The sequence below is a fragment of the Camellia sinensis genome, chromosome 1 (genome assembly GCF_055761805.1).
Source record: "Camellia sinensis isolate YWXY chromosome 1, ASM5576180v1, whole genome shotgun sequence".
Classification (NCBI taxonomy): Eukaryota; Viridiplantae; Streptophyta; class Magnoliopsida; order Ericales; family Theaceae; genus Camellia; species Camellia sinensis.
Genome location: NC_138961.1, coordinates 69862329 through 69873688, shown reverse-complemented (window position 1 = coordinate 69873688; position 11360 = coordinate 69862329). Strand labels below are relative to the sequence as shown.

General features: G+C 34.1%; 2 protein-coding genes across 2 annotated transcripts; both read left to right on the top strand.

Annotated features, from left to right (window-relative positions):
- Positions 1 to 2887: 2887 nt before the first annotated feature.
- LOC114308924 (F-box protein At5g07610) lies at positions 2888 to 5317 on the top strand. Its single transcript, XM_082891362.1, has 3 exons — positions 2888 to 4093; positions 4203 to 4208; positions 5126 to 5317. Exons 1-3 carry the CDS (start codon positions 2888 to 2890, stop codon positions 5315 to 5317), a joined length of 1404 nt encoding a protein of 467 aa, XP_082747488.1.
- Positions 5318 to 7472: 2155 nt separating this feature from the next.
- Positions 7473 to 8609, top strand: LOC114321029 (F-box protein At5g07610). The gene has a single exon (XM_028268155.2). It carries the CDS (start codon positions 7473 to 7475, stop codon positions 8607 to 8609), a length of 1137 nt encoding a protein of 378 aa, XP_028123956.2.
- Positions 8610 to 11360: the final 2751 nt, after the last annotated feature.

Below are 11360 nucleotides of genomic sequence, written 5' to 3'. Positions count from 1 at the left end.
TAATATGTGCACAAATAATTAATGAAAAAAATGAGTAACTAATAAATTTAATTAAACTAATTAATGTTATCAACTGGCGAATGCGATATAGAAATTAGCTTCTTCTGATAAAAGTTTCTTGTTGCATAATTGCAATTGTCACTTAGGGATGACACTTCAAAATTAATTGAGAGTTGAGAGAGATTGAGAGAGAGAGAGAGAGAGAGAGAGAGAGAGAATATTATTTGTAAGATTTATTTTGGAAAAATGAAGGATATTTATAGTAGTTTGAAAGAGTAAAGTAAATTTATAAATATATATACATTACCATTTGAATTTTTTTATGACCATCTCTACTAATTTATGACCGTTTGAATTTTTAATTTTTTTTCTCTTTCATTCAATGAATGAAGAGTGAGTTGAGTGATTGAGATGCAACAAAGTAGGCTAGTAGGGGGTGGGATGGGGCAGGCTGCAAGTAGCAAACCGTTTGAATTTTATTTATTTTTTTCATTCAATCGTGATTTCAAATTTGCAAGCAAAGTGAAAAGGGGGTCATGTGATGATGTGATGATGCAGGGGTAGGTTGGGCGGGGAGGAGAGAGGGTCTAGAATTATTATATATATTTTAAAAGGAAATGACTTTTACTGTTATGTTATTTTGTTTTTGTTTTTGTTTTTTCATTTTTATTTTTGCAAGATCAATCTTTTATTTATTTTATTTGTTCATATTTTTTATTTATTTGTATTTTTTTAATTATTTAACCGTTGCAAGTTGTTTTTTTTTTTTATTTTTTTAAATTTGACCATTGGTAGAGAAAGGGCCGGGTAGGATGGGCTGGGCCGGGCCAGGCTTCAAATGAAATGCCCAGGCCCAGACTCAAGGTACTGGATTGGGCTTGGGCCCGGGCCTAATCGGCCCAAAACAGGTCGAGTGCACCTCGAGCCTCACGCGGGCTTCGGACTGCCCACGGGCCATTTTTACACCCTTATCGATAGGATTCGTTTAATTGAAATTATACTTGTTTTTTTTTTTTTTTGGGATTATTGATTTAAAAATAAAAAATGCTAGAGATCTAAAAAAAAAAATTCAAAATTTCTATCAAATGTCTTACATGGGTATGGAACCCACATGGTGTGGATCCCACATCTATGTGACCCACATGGTGTGGATCCCACATCTATGTGAGACATTTAGTATAAATTTTGGTAGAATTTTTAGGTATCTAACATTACTCTTTAAAATTTTTTTACAACAATATCACTTAGAGGTGATTTGAAAGACAGTTGAAAGCTAATTTTTTTGATTTTTTAAAATTTTTTATTTAAGAGATGATATAATTCAAAATAAATTAAAAATTAATTTTTCACCATTTTTTAGCTGGTTGACCCCTCCATATTACCGATGCCAATTCATTTGCCGAAACTTTAGCCATAAAGAATTCTGCTTTAATGTTCCCTCATATTTTCCGTTATACCCTCCTTTTCGTGCTCGCCAGTGGAAATTTCCTGAGGAAGGTTGGGAAAAGTGTACCCTGATGTAGAATTGAATTGACTTGTGTGGAACAAACACCACTGGCCTTGTTTGATCGGGTAGATTAGAGTATGAGATTAAGATTATTAATCAGTAATGATTTAGCCTACTAAAAAAATACATTATTAAGGGTATGTTTGATTGGATAGATTAGAGCATGGGATTAAGATTATTAATCTGTGGGCCCAATTATTCTATGTTTGTTTTAACATTTTGGTTTAGGATTATTAATCTAATGGATAATTAATTCAACAAATTTGTAGGATTATTAGTAATGGGGTAGGGGTGAGATTATTAATCCAATGGATATTAGTCAAATTGGATAGCGAATACCACACTAATTTAATAAGATTATTAATACTTCAGTATTAGTTTTGTGAATCAAACATGACCTAATAATACTAATGCATTGGGAATGACAAAAAAAAAACAAAAAAAAAAAAAAAAAAACAAGGCATAGAAAGTGGGCAGGGCCCACTGCCACATCATTAGTGCTCCAAAGCATTTTTCCAACAAAAATAAGTCAGACCACTAAAAAGAGGAACACTAATAGAAGTGGTGTGGGTCCCACATGATGAGATGTTTTGCTCTTGTGTTTTTTTTTTTTTTTTTTTGAATTTTCACTTCATTAGACCATCTCCAACCCTGAACCAAATCTGGCATCAAATTTAAAATTTGGTGAAAAAAGTATATTTTTCATGCTCTAATGGTTTCACCAAATTGATATCAAATCGAGATTTCACCAAACGTTTCACCAAAATGAAGACAGGTTCCGCATTTCATCAAAACACTGTGCATGACCGTTGGAGGAGACCAACGGGTCGACCAGCCGATTGATTAACTGGTTGACCACCAAAAGGTTCAAACAGTTCCAAAAAAAAGGTCAAATAGTTGAAAAAAAAAAAAAAAATAAATAAATAAATTTTTTTTTTTAGCTTAACTAGTCGACCAACCGGTTATCCCCGCACAGATTTGATGAAAATTTGATTAAAATCAACCGTTGGAGCACTCGGTATCAGATTGAGGAAAAAGTCATTTTTTTACTCAGATTTAATGAAAACTTTGGTTCAGACTTGGAGATGCTCTTAGTGATCCATTGATACTCTCAAATTAGTAGGATGAATCATTATTGTTTTTCCAATTTCAACAAGCAACCAATGTCTCAAATATTCAACAATGTACGCGCAATGTTTGAAACAGAGAGCACTCATCAAAACACACTCGCAAAACCAAGTTCTATATACAATAGCTTAATCTGATAGATAAAAAATAATTCAAGCCACATAGTGAGAGTTGAAGCAATATTATAAAAAATAATTCAAGCCACATACTGAGAGTTGAAGCAAGATTGAAACATACTCTCCCAAGTCCCTCATGTCTGTGCACTCATCCCCTATAGATAAAGTTGCCGCCAACGATGACATCTTAACCCAAATTCTCATAAAGTTACCAGTAAAATCACTCCTGCGATTCAAGTCCGTATCCAAACACTGGCTCTCTCTCATCGTCAATCCCCATTTCGCACGTTGCCGGAATCCCAACTCCAGCTTTGTCTCCGGCCTATTCTTGTACTCGTCCAAGAGACGTCGTAACCCAGAACTCAATTTCATCCCTCTTCAAAACAATGAAAATCCAAGCGACGACGGTGATGATGCTTACTTAGGACCTCTCACGACGATTCCAAGTCTATCAGGTAAAGAAATTTTTAGCTCATGCCATGGATTTTTATGTTGTTCTAGCTATTCCAACCTTGAAGGCGACTATCGATTGCGCTATCATATCCTCAATCCCACCACCAAGCAATTCAAGTCTCTTCCTCAACCCCGTGATGGCCATAAGGGTTTGAATTTAGTTTTTGACCCGTCAAGATCACCTCACTACAAAGTTGTCTGCGTTTGGCGTGTTGATTGTGATGATTTAGTTTTGTCGGTTAACTCTGATCAGAACAAGCTTTATTATCAAATTGAGATTTACTCATCTGAGACCGGTTCTTGGAGGGCTTGTGCCGAACCTTTCACCGCTAATCGAAATTCCCAATTTCATAGCGGGGTCTATTGGAACGGTGCGATTAACTGGTTCAACACATTTGGGGACTCATTGTATTTCAACATGGAGGATGAGCGTGTTAGAACTATTCCAATGCCTCCGATTCCTCATGGGGATTGGAAGGTGAGGCCATTTAGGTATTACGGGGAGTCGAACGATCATTTGCATTTTGTTGAGATATACAATCCAAGGATTCAATTCGATGTTCATGAGATAGAAAGAGATTACTCAGGCTGTTTTGTGAAGTACCATGTCGATCTTGGTTCAGTTGGAGCTGCGTTTCCCCAGATGATGCAGAGGCTCTCGTGGAACCCAATGTATTACTCGTTCGCTATACTTTCGCTTGTACGAGAGAAAAAAGATGATGACTCGTTTATGGTGCTGCACATACCGGGTAAGATTTTACGGTACAATCTTGGTGATAAGAGTTTCGAGAAAATATGTGATGTTGGTGCAGAGCATTGCGATGGTAGTGGCATGATTGAGGATTCTTTTATGTATTTCTGGTTTCATTCCTTCCAATACATTGAGTCTGTCTCTTGTATATGAATGTGGTTTGTTGCTTTAAATCAGTGAATTAATTCAGTTCTTGAATTGCTTTAAATCAGTGAATTAATTCAGTTCTTGAATTCTCCTTTTGTAGTTTCAGGTATTGAAAATTGATTGTGTTTGTTGATGTGATATGATAATATATATATATATACATATACATAAATGATACAACCTTTGGTATTTAATGTGGTGATTATGTCAGTTATTTGAAGCCACTTATATTTTTGAAGGGAATTTAAACAATTTTGATCTACACAGTTGCATGTTTCAAGAATATTTTGTAAAAAATTCAAAAAACTATAACCATAGAGACTGTTAATTTGAAAAACAAGGTTGGTGTCCAAATCTTAAGAATACCTTCTATATTTTTATTTTTACATAGATATATTATAGTTCAGTTCAGAACCATAACAAAAAAAAAATCTTAGAACCGGAAATCAGACTAATTTGAATGGTTCTACCATTTTCGAAAGCAAAACCAAATTAATATAAAAATCAGACCAAACCAAACTAATATAAAAACAATACCAAACTGAAAATTTAGACTATAAATTGGATCGATTTACCGGTTCTACCCATTTTTGTGAACACCTCGATTATCTCTAAGCTCTAATTTCTATCTTTCTTCCTTTTTCTACAAATTCCAATTAGTTCCTTTGAATTCTATCCGTTCCTCTCTTTTTCATATCCAATTTCCAAATGGATTGAGAGTTACAAACACAGTTTTTGTTGGACTGTGCAACTCTAGTTTTCTTAGAATTTATAGTTATATTTTGAGTTGCAATTTATTTGCCTCACAGTGTGCTTTTTAGACTCGTACATACACCACAAGTTCGACTTTGATAATCTGATTCATTTATTTTTTAAGTTACAAATTCTATTTGGTTGATCTGATTTATTTATTTTTTAAGTCACTGAGTACAATACTCATTTATATATTTATAAATAAAAAATAAATAGTTTGCCACCTTAAAGAGTGTCTGCAAACAATGTCGATGCCTGCACTTCCATCAGGCTGGGATCGGAGGTGCTTTAACTATTTCGGGGAGTCAGGACCATTTGCATCTTATCGAGATGTATCATCCTCCAAGCACGCAGTTCAACGTCTATGAATCGGAGAGAGACCGTTCCAAGTGGTTTGTGAAGTATCGAATCGACCTTGGTTTGGTTGTTGATGAATTTCCAGAGATGATCCGAACAGAATAATTCCAAAGCACTTGAATTTCTACATCTTTGTTATACTTTCTTTTGTACGGGGAGAAACAACAGATGGGAGTCGTCATTCGTTGTAATTGTAAGGCGATGCGGTACAGTTTTGAGGATAAGAGATTGAAGAAGCTGTGTGATTTTGCCGCTTCAGCTCCAGGTTGACCTGTGAGTTTTGGTGGATGGTTCATTTGTTTTCCATTTATTGAGTCTATTTTGTTGTGTTTGATATTGTTGAGACAAAACATGGATCGTAAATTACAATTTGTATTTGTTCAAATAATAATAATAATAATAATAATAATAATAAATATAGTTTATACTTTAATTATTTCTATTGATGGTATTCAAATTGGCCATGCGTCTTGTGGTCTGCACAATTTGATATTTTTAGAACTTTGGATAAATATTAACTCTATGGAATCGAATTGGATTGAGATTTTTTGAAATGGATTTGAGATAAGAAATTTTAACTCGAATCCCTGATCTGCTCTATGCCATCCTCTACTCAATCGGAGGGAAGATGAAAATAGGAGAAGTAGGTTGTGTTCAAGATGATAAGAGTCCCCCCCCCAAAAAAAAAAAAAAAAAAAAAAAATCATTGTTTTTTCTGATGTACCGAAAAAAAAAAAATCATTGCAAAGGATCATAGTCCATGATCAATCACACCTAAAAGCATACTGTTGGGAATCTGCTTTAAAAGTTATATTTTTTAAAAATGTAAAAAAAAAAAATTAAAAAAGTTATAATTGACTTATCCATCAACAATTTTTTTTTTTAAATGCTGCTTAAATATTAATTTTAAATTATTATTTTTTATTTTTTATTATTATTTTTATTTTTTATAAAAGCCAAAACTTCTAGAACTTTTGAAAATTACATCTTGTGTTTGATCAATTATTTGATACTCTTGAGACACCACATGACGTTACTTTGGCAGGGGAAGATACAAAGATAATGCACTAAATTCTTATCCTCCCAATTTATGTTGTTTGTACCACTCTGGTTGGTTTTACTTCATTATTCTAGTTTCATTATTTAAGTGTTTTTTGGGATGAATTTTCTGGTCCACTATCTCGGTTGGGATTAAACCCAGTTACAGAGGGATCCACATTTTGAATAATCTCAATCTATCATTACACTTTTTATGTTTTAGTTTTTGTATTTTAGCATAAGTCTTGAACATCATATTAGGAGAATTTGGTATTTGTTGATTTTGTCTACATAATATTTGCTCTTTTGATATGGACATATACCATATATTAGTTGGAATGAAAATCATTTCTACTAGACTAATTTTGGACGCATATCGCGTAGTTGATTATTCTCAATGGATACAATCAGTTCACAATCAAAAGAATTGGTTCGATTAAAAAAATTACAACTGTAGCACTTAACTTTCATTTGGGATGTAGGTTGACTTTTTAACTTTTTAATTTTTTTTGACTATTTTAGCCTGTGGATAAAAAATCTCATTTGTGATAAACTTTTTGCCTTTTTTGACTTTTGTAAAAAAAAAAATAAAATTATTATAGTTTGGACGTGATGTTTTATTTTATTGAAGTAAAAACTTATTTTGTTTTGTGTCTATTTTAACCCAAACATAGCACGTCAAACAAAGCCTCAATATTCCTGATATCACTTCACGCGACCAATACCAATTCATTTCCTGATACTTAGCCATTAAGAATTGTGCTCTAATGTTTTCTTATAGTCTCTTTCTGTTATACCCTGCTTTTCGTGCTTGCCAAACAGAGAACGAAGAAATTTCCTGTGGAAGCTTGGGAAAAGTATACCCTGTTGTAGAATTGAATTGATTAGTGTGGAGCGAACACCACTGACCTTGTCAAAGGCCAATTTCAACAAGCAACCTATCATTGTCAATGTCTTAAAATATTCAACAATGTACTGCACAATGTTTGAAACACAGAGCACTCATAGATACACAGCACTCACAAAACCAAGTTCTATATATATACAATGGTTTAATCTGATTGATCAAAAATAATTCAAGCCACATACTGAGAGTTGAAGCAAGATTGAAACATATTCCCCCAAGTCCCTCATGTCTGTGCACTCATCCTCCATAGATAAAGTTGCCGCCAACGATGACATCTTAACCCAAATCCTGATAAAGTTACCAGTAAAATCACTCATGCGATTCAAGTCTGTATCCAAACACTGGCTCTCTCTCATCACCAATCCCTACTTCGCACATTGTCGGAATCCCAACTCCAGCTCTGTCTCCGGCCTATTCTTCTACTCATCCATGAGACGCCGCAACGCAGAACTCAATTTCATCCCTCTTCAAAACAATGAAATCCTGAGCGACGACAATGATTATGTCTACTTGACACCTTTAACAACAATTCCAAGCCTATCAGGTAAAGGGATTTTGAGCTCATGCCATGGATTATTATGTTGTTGTAGCTATTCCAACCTTGAAGGAGGCGACTATCAATTTCGCTATCATATCCTCAATCCTACCACCAAGCAATTCAAGTCGCTTCCTCAACCCCGTGATGGCCATAAAGGTTTGAATTTAGTGTTTGACCCGTCAAGATCACCTCACTACAAAGTGGTCTGCGTTTGGCACGTTGATCACGTTGATTCAGTTTTGTCAGTTGATTATGATCGAAACAAGCACTGTTATCAGATTGAGATTTACTCATCCGAGACTGGGTCTTGGAGGGCATGTGCTGAACCTTTCACAGCTAATCAAAATTCTGAATTTCTTAGCGGGGTCTACTGGAATGGCGCGATTAACTGGTTCAGCACATCGGGGGACTCATTATATTTCAACGTGGAGGAGGAGTGCATTGGAACTATTCCAATGCCTCCAATTCCTCATGGGGATTGGAAAGGGAGGCCATTTAGGTATTACGGGGAGTCGAATGAACATTTGCATCTCGTTATAATATACGGTCCAAGGATTCAATTTGATGTTTACGAGATGGAGAGAGATTACTCTGGGTGGTTTGTGAAGTATTGTGTCGATCTTGGTTCAGTTGGAGCTGCGTTTCCCCAGATGATGCAAAGGCTCTCGTGGGATCCAATGTATTACTCGTTTGCTATACTTTCACTTGTACGAGAGGAAAAAGACGATGAGGACTCATTTATGGTGTTGCATGTACCGGGTAAGATTTTACGGTACAATCTTGGAGATAAGAGTTTTGAGAAGATATGTGATGTTGGTGACGAGCATTGTGATGGTAATGGCATGATTGAGGATTCTTTGATGTATTTTTGGTTTCATTCCTTCCAATACATTGAGTTTGTCTCTTGTATCTGAATGTGGTTTTTTACTTTAAATCAATGAATTAATTCACTTCTTGAATTCTCATTTTGTAGTTTCTGGTATTAAAAATTGATTGTGTTTGTTGCTGTAATGCGATAATATACATCGTTTGGTATTTAATGTGATAATCATGGCAATTATTCGAAGCCACTTATATTTGAAGAGAATTTAAACAGTTTTGATCTAATTCAAAATTTCACTTTATATAAGAGAATAAATATTCTCAATAGCATCTTCTACATCAACAAAGTGGGTAGTCTGGAAAGCAAATAATCTGACAAGATGAACAATTCTTCCTCATGTTTACAAAACCAAGCATTGTTTAACAGAAATGATCTGAAAGTTTGAATTGAGTCTTTTTTTAAACTATTTCATTGGTATCATTTTTGTTGTTTTTATTATTTTGTTTCTTACATCATTGTTTTTTTTTTTAAACCCCATAACAGCCTACTTGTAAATTTTGTTGTTCCCCTTACTGGTAAGAGCGCGATGTTATGATTGTGAGAAGATGCCCTCATCATCAAGTAGTTTGGATTTTTTTTTTGTTTGTGTACAAATTACAATAAATAGATTACGCAAGTTAAAGCCTAGTTCTAATATAACTCTAATTCTGATTCTTCTTGTTTCTATCACAAAGATTATATAGCGTGGGGCTTTTTTGGTATCAGAGCCATAACTGTTTTAGATTTGATTTGAATTTCTTGTACAGTCTTTAATTAACCTGTGTGACACCCAAGTCACAGAAGTTAGTAAACAGTCTTTAGATAGAAGGCCATCAATGAGCATTAGAGCTTAGGCTGAACCACTTGTTAACAATCACAGTTAATTATTGTTATGGCTAACTATTCAAGTCATTCTTTAATTTAAGGTAGTTAGTGAAAGTTCCTCTAAGATTGAATTGAGTCATTTAAAATTACAATAAATAGATTACGCAAGTTATTGCAAGGTTGTAATGCCCCAAAATCTGAAACTATAAACTATCCAATACGGCAGAGATGTACATATAATATTCAACTCAAATTCCCAACAAATACCAAAGTTTCTCTTTCTCATTGAACTATAATTTCAAGGTTACAAAATACATATTCAAGCATTCACAATTCAAGAAGATGGAAAAAGTTTAACAAATGCCCACAATGTACAATATTAAATACATGGTCTTCAATGAACAAAAGGGGGCCATGATCTCCAAACTAAGTAAAAGTTCAACAATTACAATACAAATTCAAAATATCATTGAATTTTTAAACAAGAGAGTTGGGCAGTTTCTTCTTCATTGGGCTAGTTGCGGTTTAGCAAGTCTTGAAATTTGTTAGATAGGAATGAGCAATTACCCAGTAAAGAATATATTTAACCACGTATATAAACATTTGATTTAAATTATGCATAACCATGTTCCTTTACATATGGACATTAATTTCTCAACCTCATAACCCAATATACATCATTTCACTTAACTCCACTTTTCTTCGTCCTGGCACAGATGGGCAGTGGGCACCTCAAACCTTCCACATTTATCGTTATCACACGATTGGGCACATGGACACCTCAAACATTCTCACAGTTGTTGTCCTCACACGATCGGGCAAGTGGCCATGTCAATTTCCCTGCGCGGGTAAACCATATCACACAACAAGCAACAATTCAAAATCAAATTTCATCTCAACAATTAACCGATTTACCCATTAATTCCTTTCTTATTACTCAGTAAGACCTAGGAACAACAATTTTAGATTTCACAAGAAATTTAGGAGTTTTCTTTCCATTCTTTAATTTTCCAAGATTATTGATGCACACATTATTTTTAACTAAGAAATAACTAAATCTCCCACAAATCTTAGAACAAAACTTGCTATCACCATTAGTGTTTACATATATATATATATATATATATATGTATGTATATATATCACCCATTCCAAATCGCACCGTCATATCATGAGATTAATACATATTCAAACCAAAATACAGATATACATTGGTAAAAATATTTTTACATCAAGGTTGTGAGAGGAGAGAAGAGATGAGGACTCAAGGAGTGAGCAAGGAAAATAACACGATCCAATCGATTCAATGTGTAGCTTACGGCGAGATTAACAACTTTGATAAAAGGACAAAGGATGGATTCTTGGTAAAAAAACATAAAATAAACGAAATCAAGGTTTGGAGATATATATGGTTTCGGGTATGGAGGAGAGTGTAGACACTTAAATTTTCACGTGTCTTGATCACTGTCTAATTAATCAAGGAAAATAAATTTTCTTTGATTGGTCAAAATTTTCGAATGGGTATGGGTCTTACTAAAATTATGGATCTTAACCCATTTTAAATTATGGGTCACACCAAAAGAAATTATTTTGACAATTGGGTCAACCCAAAAGTATAGGGCCCATGAAGATATTTTTATCAAAATTTAGTGGAATAATTTAAATTTAAATTTAAATTTAAATTTGATTGCAAATCATGTCCGTAAATCAAGAAGTAAATTGCTTATTTCTTGGAAATTGGAGTCAATTTTGAAGTTTCCAAAATTAATCCTCCCTTCCTAAGCCTATAAATAGAGGCTCTCAATAGAGGGAGAGACACATTTCTTTGGCTAATGGTCTTGCAAGCTCTTAAGCAATCTCGAGACTCTGCTAAATTCTCTTCTTAAAATTCTCTCTAAAATTCCTCAAACTCAAAATGAATGGATTATCAAGCACTCCAAACTTATGCCAATCCTTTCAAGTTACAAACACAAATTTG

Bases quoted from the DNA above. Each gene is read 5' to 3' on its own strand.
- LOC114308924 (XM_082891362.1), top strand. From the start codon at position 2,888: ATGTCTGTGCACTCATCCCCTATAGATAAAGTTGCCGCCAACGATGAC.
- LOC114321029 (XM_028268155.2), top strand. From the start codon at position 7,473: ATGCGATTCAAGTCTGTATCCAAACACTGGCTCTCTCTCATCACCAAT.